This window comes from Trematomus bernacchii, unplaced genomic scaffold (assembly GCF_902827165.1).
Source record: "Trematomus bernacchii unplaced genomic scaffold, fTreBer1.1, whole genome shotgun sequence".
Taxonomy (NCBI): domain Eukaryota; kingdom Metazoa; phylum Chordata; class Actinopteri; order Perciformes; family Nototheniidae; genus Trematomus; species Trematomus bernacchii.
Window position 1 is genome coordinate 627,230 of NW_022987662.1, and position 11,643 is coordinate 638,872.

The following is an 11,643-nucleotide window of genomic DNA, read 5'->3' on the forward strand; positions in this document are numbered from 1 at the left end:
CCTCATTAAAAATGTATTTACAAAGAAATATTGTTATTCTTCACAAGAAAACAGTTGACTCTTCACAGGAGTAAGCCAAAAGCTCTGACGATCTTTCTCTTCCTCTGTCCATACTAGTGATTTATTTACTCTGCCCTCCGCTCTAACGTCGTTTATCACGTCATGTCCGTGTTTCATGTTGTTATTTACAGCATATTGATTCCTGCGCCCCTCTCAGAGCACTGACTCTCACTCAGCCCGGTCCTAAAGCAGGCTTTACATTCTTACATTTATAGAGGTGGTTTCACACATTAGCTTCTTAGCAAATACGCAGCTTCAATCGCACTCTCTACTTTGGTGTTTTAGGTCCATGTGGAGTCCATAAAACGTAAAGTCACGAGAGGAAAACTGGCATACTCTCTGAGATTTAAGTGATACATTTACAAGGAAAAAAAGGAACCTCATCGCTTCACTTTGCAAGGCTGGGTCAACCTTATTAAACCACAGCCTGTAGACAGAGAATCAGAAACGGGTTTATTACCAGGTAGGTTGACACGTACGAGGAATTTGACTTGATGTCGTGGTGCATACATAAAAGTACAAATGTAATTAAATACAGAGATAGACAACTAGAAAATAATTTAAAAAATATAGTAAAATATAACAGTATTTTCATAGAAATTGAATGGAATAATAAGGAATAAAATATGGAATAAAAATTGGCAGTAATACAAAAAAGAAAAGAAAAACAGATTGCCACATGCTGCACACGTTAGTGAGGGGGAAGCACAGTATGGAGCATTTTATTCCTCCATTGAATTGTATCCAAATCAGTATGTTGTTGGCTTATAAGTGGGAAGAGCAGTGAAGCAGGAGGCTTTTTTATTCCACTTTCTTTCCCCTGAAATATGTGATTCTTTACCAACCAATTAACCTGTTTATTTGTGTGTGTGTGTGTGTCTGTGTGTGTGTGTGTGTGTGTGTGTGTGTGTGTGTGTGTGTGTGTGTGCGTGTGCGTGTGTGTGTGTGTGTGTGTAGGGCGGAGGGAGGCATCGCTAAGGGCTCCACTGTGGGCATCCTGCTGGATCTGAACAAACACACTCTGACCTTCTACATCAACAAGGTGCAGCACGGACCCACCGCCTTCGAGAGCCTGGACGGGGTCTTCGTGCCCGCCGTCAGCATCAACAGAAACGTGCAGGTGTGTGTGAGTGTGTGTGTGTGTGTGTGTGTGTGTATGTGTGTACAACTCAAGCAATAACTGCAATGCTGCTTTCACTTGTATCTTGTTGACTTTTCTTTGTGTACGTTCTGCATGTCTTCTGATTTTCAAAATGTGGTAACTGTAACTTTAACTAGTATTATACAGTATTTTAATTGTTATAATTCTAGCTGGATTTAATCACACTTAACCTTGGGGCTTTATTCATTATTGTGTGTTGAGTCAAGGCATGTTAAGTTACATATTACAAAAAAAGGTAGCAATAAGCAGTGAAGGAGAACTGATCCCTCCACCATTACAGACATGACATACTGTAGGTGTTGCATGACAGAGCAGAAACACATAGCAGTAATACGCTACAATACAGAAACTCATTAAAGTAGTGGAACCGCAAAAATATCAGTACGAAATTCAACATCTTATGCACCAATTAAAGGACTGAATGACACAGTACATGCACCAGTTTTGACAGAAAAGAGTGAAAGCGTTTAAAGTTACAAAGCAAATAATATATTTCTTAAATTTATCCCATTAGTATTCCGAAAACTCAAAGGGGTCGACCAATATACTCCTCGCATTGAAGTGTTCATTGAGTTAATCCAGCTTGAATTGTATCTAAATCCAACTCGTTATCATGTGATAATCTTCTCCCAATTAAACTACATTTGTTCCGAGATCCGAGGTCTGTCTTCTGTCCCTCTCACTAATAATCTGCTCTGCTCTTACAGGCGACTTTACTGACGGGCCTGGAGCTGCCAAAAAATGCAAAGCAGTAGGAGACCCTCCCTCACAGCGAGGCCTGGATCTACAACAACCATGTCACAGGCAGTTTTCTCCCACATGGACCATTTTGAGTCACATCAGATGAGATTCAGCCCTATCCGATCCCTCTCAAGGTGCCCTTTCTCTTGGATACACTTCAACATGAAACCCTGCTCCAAAATGTGGGATGAAAGCATAAAATCATGGTTTCTATTGGCTATATAACTACGGAGAGAACTGGAGTTACCGTGGATTGCCATACTTTTTATTTTTCCAGCTTTTCAACAAAAAGGAAATCACAGCCTTTTCCTCCAGACCTGAGACTAAACTAATCCGCCCTCGCAGTGAATCAAATGGAGATTCCCGCGTTGTGCAGTGAAACAAATGTTGTGCTTTTAATTTCTCTATTTATCTTTCAAATGTACCATCAGGAGAAACCATCACCATCTGTTTTGAAAACTCCTGGAGAACAAAGTGCTTTTAGGAAGAGCAGGAGAAAAGGAATCCTCGGTGCTTACTGTTGCTCTGCCTCTCTCTCAGGTGTCTTTCCATCTCTCAAGGTAAAACTAGATGAAGAGAGTGTTTTGTAGTAGCGGCACCGCAGGATGTTTTTCACTCATGGAATATTTAAAAGCTTCTCTTTCAGCGCTCTCTTTCGTCCCACTTGTGGCTCCGTCAGCGCGGCCTGTTCTGGTTTTCCTCCTTCTTTATCACATTCAAAGGTTGTTTGGTGTCAAAAAGGTTTACACACCGAGGTTAAACGCTGGGAAGGATTGGGCTCGACTCCATTTCATTTTTCAGTGACAGATCGGCAGGGCATGGGAAACCCTGCAGGGAAAAAAGGTCTTATTTAGCAACTTTAAAGATAATACATTTGTTTTTGTGCATTTCTTTGGCAGTCAGTACGTGTCTCGTGAGGATTTGTTGTGCAATTTGAAGGTGGCTTGTCATCTTTTTTTTTTAAGAATGGAGGAATTTTAAAGTGGCCATTTTATACTTTTTCTTTTTTTAATGGTATATAGGTTTTAGTGCATGTAAATGGTCTGCAAAGGCTAAAATCCCAAAGTTACCTCCAGAGGGAGTTTCTCTCGCCCCTTTAACATCTATATAGAGTTTGGACTGATGAGTTCATCGATCCGAAGACTCCATGTTTTAATGGCTGGATTTAAATTGAACATAAACATTGGGATCCTCACTTTTAAATTTAAAATTAAGTTATTTTCAAATAATATTGTCTGAACAGCATAATGACTAAACGGCATGTCATTGAGATAAAAGGGTCAAATATGCGTGAGTTCATTTGGTTGCCAAAACTACAAAGTTGTGTGTACCTCTTCTAGTTGAATGAATCAAAGTGAGGTGAAAAGGGTTGATTCATTTCCTTCCTTGATGTTTTCCCTGCAGCCTCTCCCAGCTCTGGATTCACCTCGTCTTCGAGGAAATGTTTCCACCTCGAGGGATGGATTTCAACAACAAACTGAGCCTCTCTCTCTTTTTTTGTTTTGTTTCATAAGACCAACAGCTACTATAATATATCAAAAGGTGGATGAGGAGAGTGCGTTGCCTCATGGTAATTTCCCTCTGTGCTCATCTCTCAGTCTCTCAGTAGAATCGCTTTCAGGCATCTGAGATGTGTCGTGCTCAAAAAGAATCTTGAAAAGTCACATCAGGTGAAGCTGCTGCTGCACTTCTCACCAGAGGAGTAGCTTCAACATTCAACCAAACCACTGTGACTACGGTTAAAATATGTTTGTTTTACATTACCCATGTATATATAATTCATTGCAGCGGAGGATGGAAATGTTTAAATTAATCTTTTTAACCTATCTGAAATATGTATAACCCCTATAATGTTGTGAGTGAGAGAGAAGACACCCGCCATACAGAAAGTGGGTTTTTTTGAGAGAATGGAAATCAACAAAGAAGTGTAAATACTGATGACGTGTGATATAAAGCATGGATTAAGCGTTGAACAAGTTTACAAAATATCTGAGGCTGTATTGTAAATAGTGGTCTGTATTTCTGTCTTTACTATGAGTGATGTGAAAGCCAATTGTTACGACAGCTCGCCCCCTGCTGGTGGGCCGTGGCAACGACAGGATTAATGAACTAATCCTGTCTGATCTCATCTGACTGTGTATTATACCTTTAATCTGTGGCTTTTTAAACAACAGTGGCACACATTTTATCTGGAGAGTTGTCAGATTCTCTTACTCTCACTCGTTTGATCAGCTTTCATGATATTCAAAAGTCTAATCAGGGACACAAAATAGCGATCATTTACATTTTACAAGATTTTATATCAAATATCTGTGATTGCAGTTAGCAAATACATCTTACTTACCCAACCTGTATTCTTTTTAACTCTCAGTTTAACACCAACTTTAAATATGGCAGGTAACAGAGATAATAATAATAATAATATAGGTATTTCTCATTGGAATTCATGAGGTCTTCTTTCAATACAACAGCAGGGACATTATAAAATGTGTTAACCTGTACCTTATTTTTTTAAAGAATCAATTTAATTGTAGAACAATAGAATAGAATAAGGTAATATCTTTCATTTTTTTATTTGAAAAGTAAGAACTACTACTGAAGAATATTTATAAAGCTTTTTGTTGGGAGATGGAGATGGTATTATGTATTTATCATGTATCAAACTGGTTACCTTTAATGTTACAACCTGCAGGTGTGTTAGGGAAGTCTGCAGAGCCCTTCTAACTGGCTTGATGCTGCATTCAAATAATGTGGGAAATATAATTGTACAGTGGCTAAAATCTATACTCTTATAATGACACCAATGGACCATATGTGAAACGGGGTCACTTAAAGTGATGAACCCACAGAGAATAATCACCCTGTCAACCGAGCGTTTTAGTGTCTTTCAGCTCATTTTTTGGTTTTCTTGATCTTGACCTAAACGGTTTTTGATTTACTCTGATTATCCCACAGTAGATAAAACAACGTACCAGTTAACCAGATTTCTCCCTCATGAGCGAAAACCAAAGAAATTAGCTAAAAGAGAGACAATATTTAGGCTAAATGTGTCTATTGGCTAAAAACACAACACCTACAGTAAGAAGTGTCAACATTGCTCTGTATCCGCTGGATGTTTGAATAAAGCAACCATTTTCTAACAAGATCGTCATATCAAGTTAAAAGATGATGTTAGTGTTATCAACGCTTGTGTTTCTGCTGCCCTCAAGTGGCCAAGAAAACGCGTTTTTCTTAGCTCGAATTAAGCATTTCATTGCTAACAATAAATCCAGGCACTATAGTCCAAAAGAAAACCAATTTATTTGATTATTAATTGGAATTCTGTATCAGTCTACCAACTGAAATTGGCGCCTACAGTTACCATATTTCCCACGTGGCGTGAATGCAGCATTAGTGTCAAAGTCAGGACTTGGAGCAGTTTCTCCCCGACCCAGCACTCAAACATCAAACTCTCCGCCAAAGGGGATTTTTTTCCTGACGTGCACCAGACCAATAGCTTACCACATGCCGCTGACTTTGGCCTGATGTGAGGCTGCTCTGCTCTGACCGTCCCCCCCCCCATCAGAAGAGAAATCTGCCCCCGAGCTAAACTTTGCTGCAACCAGGAATAGACTTTAGGCCCACGAGCAAAGGGAGACATCTCTCTGATAACCAAAGGTGAATCTTTCATTCTTCTGAAAGTCTGAAAGAGGATTTGGGGAACATGTCTGCAGGCTGTGATGATGTCAAAAAGGATGCAGAAGAAGGAAGGGAATAATAGCTAATACTATACGTGTAGGTGGAGATTCAGGAAGTCAGACTTTCTATCAGGTAAAATATGCTTTTTTCTTTCTGAATACAATTAAATTAATATATCAAAACAATACCCAATGTGACAGATACAAACAGAACACTTATTTAAAGTCACTCCTGTCTAGATATGGTATAGTGAGAGTGCTTGTACGGCATGTCCCTTTACCCCACACTTACCCACCCATGAATGTGAGATTTAATTTAATTCAAGATATAATGCTGGGGCAAGCATGTCACTGCTTTGAGCTCTTTAAAGAATGCCAGATTGATTTACTCTATAAAGTATGTAAATATATTTATTTTATTTTGTATAGTGCCCTCTTCAATTTGTTCAGTATTAAAGTTGAACGGCTTCTGATGATATATATATTTACTGTCTATGGTTGGCTACACAATCTCAACGTGAAACAGATTTGCTTACAGCTTGAAACAATGTGCTGCAGATGAGCTTCATATTTCTTTTCACAATTTATTTTATTTTTATGTATAAATTATACAAAAGCTGCTTTGAGAAAAACGGTGTGAGAATTTGTGACCTCACCCAGCCGCACACTGCCAGATCACACCTCTTGTTTCGCCATCTTTATCGCTCGAAAACCATCGACTTTTTTAGTGTTTTCCCTTTAAAGTGACAAGATCTGGTTTTCTGTAATGATCTGAAATGTTTACACCATGAACGGAGTATCTTCAGGTGTCAAGAAGTCGTGTGAATAAGGGTTTACAATGAGAGACTTTGTGTTTATTCATGAACATGTCTGCTTGTGTGTGAATCATATGTTTTTTTTTAACAATTACCCCCCATCTGTCCTGTAATGATCCCCTCCCTCTCCCTGCCAATGTAAATGTTTTGTACGACTTCATGGTTTGTATATGAGAAATGCATTGTAACATCATTTAAAAACCTTTGCAGTGTAAAACACGAGAAACTGAAATGTCCTTTTTTTTTCTTATTTATAAAAACAAAATAAATTAACTGTGATGGAAAATTATTTCACAAGAGTCTCCAGTTTTGTTCACTGACGTCCTCCCACTGTGCGCATTCAGGGTCCATTTTGGAGGCTGGTAAAGCGGATCCATGTCCGTCCACTTTCTGATATTCTCCTCTGGAAACAGCCTCAGGTTGGATTTAGTGCTCATCCAAACAGTCCTGGAGTCAGCCGAGTCACTGACGGCCGTTCTTCCTCTGCTCCATTCTGTTTTCTCTATCCTGGAGGATTTAGTCGCTCACCTACAAACATAAACATTGACACATGTTCTCAGTATGCTTACTTTATCAATGGATGGTCTACAGCTGCCTCCACTGGATAGCTTGTCGGTGTTATTGTGTGACTTTGTGATTTTATAGGCTTAGTTAGATTAGTTTGAGTACTACAAAGTTGCACGATAACACAAATTAACAGATCGAGGTAGCGGTAGACAAGCAGCTTTTGAGTTAAAGGGGACCTATCATGCAAAATGCACTTTTTGATGTCTTTTATACATAAATATGTGTCCCCGGTTTGTCGGGGAACTCCCGCAGCGTCAGAAAATAAAACCCTCTCTTTTCCTCCGTACCCAAATCTCTAAAAACGGAGCTGATCCAGATAATATCGGAAATGTGGACCCACGGCACTATAAGAAAGTTGCTATCAGAAACAATGCCCGACTGTTTTGGACGTAATATGGTCGGTGTTTACATTAGCATCGCTAACACTCAGAGCTAACCTGTACTGGAGAGCATGTGTGTGAAGAAGCAGGAAATAAAAAGGAACTCACCTTGTGGTATAACCGGCAAGAGAGAAAGCCTTTGAGCTCCATACTGTTTCAGAAACAATCCTTGATAATCCATGATATGGCGTTTCATCACGGCAGTATTTAGTTTAGACAGTAGCTGCCGGGTCCCGCATGAGCTCAGCCCCCTCCTTTTTTTAAAGCTTTATACCCCAAATCAGCACTTTTGAAACAGGAAGTGAAATAGAGGGATATGAGGCATGGCTAGAATGGGTGATCTGTTTGGTATTTTGAGCAAAACACTTCATAGACATGTTTTTTATATATATTTATATATCTGAGACCTATGCTATTGCCTAAAAATAGCATGATAGGTCCACTTTAAATCAGGTAAGATGGCTGTTTTTGTCAATAGTCTGGCTATTGACTTCAGTTCCCTGTCAGAAAGGACTATCGGAGAGTAAAGAATTTAAAATATAGTCCAAACTGATTTGTTGAGGTGGAAAAATACGGTTTGTGGTGCCTTTGTCCACAGCTGTTCACTTTCTGTGTCTTTAAACTGGGGGCATGCTGACCAACATCTACTGACTATAGATAATTAGATCATAAAATCAAAAATTCCAAATATCTGAATTATCTTTTAAGTCCCAAGATAAGAACTGTAGCTGTCCTTTTTCATTTCTCTGCATCATTAGCTCAAAGTAGAAGAACCCACTCACCTATTTGCGCTTCTTGTTGCCTTTGATGTTCTGGATCTCCTTGGAGCTGAGGATCAACATGCCATTCTTGAAGCGGCCCACCTGACCTGAGGGGCCAGAACGAGATGCAGAACCAGAACCAGAACCAGAACCAGAGCTCACCCTCTTCTTCTTGTCCCTGCAGGAGAAACAGCAGCGCAGGAAACGGGTTTAACCACTGATAGTAAGATTCATTGTTTGTTAAAGAAGGATGCATTCTGTGCCTCCGAGATAATTATGGAAAATGTTAAATAATTTACATATTTCTTGACACTTATTAAAATGAAACTGTTTGTTGGTTGGAGCCTGTGTCTGTTTAATTATTCTTTACACCACTCTGTGATCTCTACACATGAAATCTTGGAAAAAACGTTCCAGATATATTTAGAAACATCTGTCTCACCCACCTCGGATTACTGGTCTTCTTCTTTTTCTTCAGCTCCTGTAGAGAAACAAAACAGGGTACAAGAACATTTCAGAGTAAGATTATGTATTTTCATTACCATTGTATTGTTTATTTGAATACGTTTTAATTGATGTAACTAACTAAATGCATGCAGGTCTCACCGGCTGAACCTCCTCCCTTGCTTTCTGCTTCTTGTCTTTGATCTGCTGCTGCAGCATCTTGTAGTTTGTGTATTCCTTCTTAGGAGGCTGATTAAAGAGACAATAGTTATGTTAAGAATTGGTAAATCAGCTTTTTAAAAAGGCTGTTATGCTTATTAAATATGAACACCAAAAGTATTCATTTGTTCTTCTTACTCTGGCTCCCAGCATGACGGCTCGGTCCTGCTCAAACACTCTCTGCTGCTCCTTCTTATATCCTGTGATTCCAAACCGATGGACCTCAAGACGGGCCTGATGTGGAACAAACACAAATACAGTATGAAGCCAAACATATCACAGATAGAAATTGGGCTAATTGAAAGTTAATTATATTTGGGCTGCATCAGTTGTTTGAAGCGTTATTCAGTTTTCTGTTAGCCGCTTTTTTTTTTTAAATCTGGTATTTTCTTATGGGGTTTGACGTCACAAAATCTGATGACACACTTTTTGAAGCTTCATTTGAAAACCTTAATAGAAGCTTTGAATTAAAAAACAGACATATTCTATAGACCTAAATTATATTAATTACACAAATAACAATCTCAACAAAGCGATGCAGCGACAAATTGAAGCCACGAGAAGAATCAATTCACACAAACAGCAAAACTGAAAGTATATAACTGAAAATGAAAACACAACATTAAACTGTGATATAACTGTCACCTTTTCCAAACTGAGTTCTTCTGGCTGGTCGCTCTCCTTCTCCTCCGTTATCTTCTGAGGAGCCTTGAGGTGAGGACAGAAGACAACAAAGACAAGAGGAGAGGGAGGAGAAGTGAGTGGAGGTGACAGGAAGAGCATCAACAGAGAGGGTCAACTAGAGGTCACACGTCTATATGGATGAGGTTGGATTTTAAAATGTCAAAGGTTCTGCACTTGCTAACATTGTTTGTCTGCAACTTGTTGTATAACTGAGTAAGATATACTGTCACTTCTCGTTACAACAGCAACAGGACACGGTGGCTTCATGTTGCAAACGGGATTTTGTCACACCTTGCAAAAGAAAAGTCACTTTACTCTTCCACCACTACTTCTTCTTTGTCCTTAAATGAGCGTTAATGCCACTGTTCTATCCTGTAAATCAATATATCTCCAATCAATAACACAACCTCCTTTTGTGTTAACAAGCCACATATAATGTAAAACATAACCAAACATGAAGGGTAGAAGAATACAGAACATAGCCTAAATACTTACAGTAAACCAATATATAATAATTTGGTGTTGGTCCTACATTTTCCATTATGCATAAACTTTAAAAAATATATGCTAATCTTACTTAATCTTTACCACTAACATGGCAAGCCAATGTACAATTAATGCACCTGAGAACATGTCATAATGTGACCTGAATAAAACAGATTTGGCATTGATGTGTAGGTACACGGAGAAAGCTAAAGGAGTGTAGACTTACAGGCTTTTTCTCAGAGGGAGGCTTCTGTTTAATCCTTGGTTTCTTTCTGGGGTCCTGAAACGTTACGACCTCCACATTGCTCGCCGGCTGGATGGCTGGACCTGAAAAACACAGAATAAGTTCAGCAAAGGCGAAAATAGGGAGTGGGGAAGCTTTACTGGAGGAAGTGAGAGTTAGAAAACATATTTCAATGAGAAATGTATATATGTAAAGCTGCAGTGATCATATATTATTAAGTTTAAGCAATTTAAACATGAATATATGAAAAAAAAACCTGATGACTTTTGGATTCAACCTGGAAACAAGTCAATAGAAGATATGAAGCCTTTCACATGTGAGTGTTGTTGTTGCTGTCACCTGTTTGTTCTCTCTGTACTTGTTGCTGCTTGTCAGTTCCAACATGATTTGCTTTTTCACTGCACACATCGTTGACTGCAGGTACCTCTTCCTCCTTCTCCTCTTCCTCACATCTTTTTCGTTTATTCTTCTTCTGAGACTTGTGCTTCTTTTTTGATGCCGGTCCATCATCTGCACCATCAGGCAGAAACAAAAGCAAGAATTACACATATTATTCCACTCCTTGCGACTTTTGATACACATGATGAACTTGTCTGTGCTCTTAATACCTTTCCTAATCATCAGACAAAGAACAATCTGAATAAAATATTACCATTTGTTTCTGTAATTACACATTAATCCATATAAACAATCCAAGCAATACAATATGGCAACAACCATACAATCAACCTCATACATACAGATTGTTTTGTATTGCATTAGATTCTGCTGGTGGTCTTAATATAGTGGCTACTCAGTGTATTGTTTGCATATTTGTGTTAGTGCTAGCTATTAAATTATATACTGTTAGATTGTTGTTTCTGAATGTCTATATAAACTGCAAATAAACCATGGGTACATTTTCTTTGTATGTCAGTTTGACAGTACGCTAGTTTCACTAAAATCATCTTTAAGACCATGGTTGCAAGTTATTATACAACCAAGCTAACGGTGGCTAACTATGAAGTCAGTTCAATCGCTGCACTGAGTTAAAGTACCATAAATAACAAAAGGAATACTTAATTCTTGATTTTAGAATTTACATTAGGCCAATGGACCAACGGTTAAACAAAAGAGACATTATTAACACACAATACCATGCATGCTAGTAAACGTAGCATAGACAGCTAACAGCACTTACCAAACTCGTAAAGTTTATCCAAAATGTTTTCAAGAAACAGACAATCTTCGTCTTCTTTCCCGTTCATTTTGAGTGAATGGTACAAGCAAGGTTAAAGCAAGAAATACCCGAATGTATCGGGATTTAGCGACCACAGCCAAATGACAACAAACTGTCTGGTTAAAAAACACGTGTGAACACCACCGGGCGGAATGAGCCTTCCCGGCTGCCGTAGTTGCGGAAA

The 11,643-nt window shown here is 38.8% G+C and overlaps 2 protein-coding genes across 2 annotated transcripts in view; one reads left to right on the plus strand and one right to left on the minus strand.

The window, feature by feature from the left end:
* Positions 1 to 4,326, plus strand: part of LOC117487000 (E3 ubiquitin-protein ligase TRIM9) — a 52,692-nt gene extending 48,366 nt beyond the window's left edge. Inside the window, exons 10-11 of the mRNA XM_034135629.1 lie at positions 1,018 to 1,180; positions 1,930 to 4,326. Coding sequence (XP_033991520.1) covers positions 1,018 to 1,180; positions 1,930 to 1,977 — 211 coding nt within the window. The 3' untranslated portion in view covers positions 1,978 to 4,326. The remainder of the gene's footprint in view (positions 1 to 1,017; positions 1,181 to 1,929) is intronic.
* A 206-nt stretch (positions 4,327 to 4,532) lies between these two features.
* Positions 4,533 to 11,633, minus strand: cunh1orf131 (chromosome unknown C1orf131 homolog). Its single transcript, XM_034135661.1, has 9 exons — positions 11,421 to 11,633; positions 10,580 to 10,750; positions 10,223 to 10,323; positions 9,472 to 9,534; positions 8,965 to 9,060; positions 8,770 to 8,856; positions 8,610 to 8,644; positions 8,185 to 8,341; positions 4,533 to 6,983 (listed from the first exon to the last, which is right to left on the minus strand). Exons 1-8 carry the CDS (start codon positions 11,485 to 11,487, stop codon positions 8,185 to 8,187), a joined length of 777 nt encoding a protein of 258 aa, XP_033991552.1. The 5' UTR covers positions 11,488 to 11,633; the 3' UTR covers positions 4,533 to 6,983.
* Positions 11,634 to 11,643: the final 10 nt, after the last annotated feature.

What these genes read in the sequence shown, in the direction of transcription:
- cunh1orf131 (XM_034135661.1), bottom strand. Translation starts at nt 11,487, where the DNA reads ATGAACGGGAAAGAAGACGAAGATTGTCTGTTTCTTGAAAACATTTTG. An exon ending in CAAGGGAGGAGGTTCAGCCG is followed by an intron (nt 8,645 to 8,769) that starts GTGAGACCTGCA and finishes GTTTCTCTACAG; the next exon opens with GAGCTGAAGAAAAAGAAGAA. An exon ending in AAGAAGACCAGTAATCCGAG is followed by an intron (nt 8,342 to 8,609) that starts GTGGGTGAGACA and finishes TTTCTCCTGCAG; the next exon opens with GGACAAGAAGAAGAGGGTGA.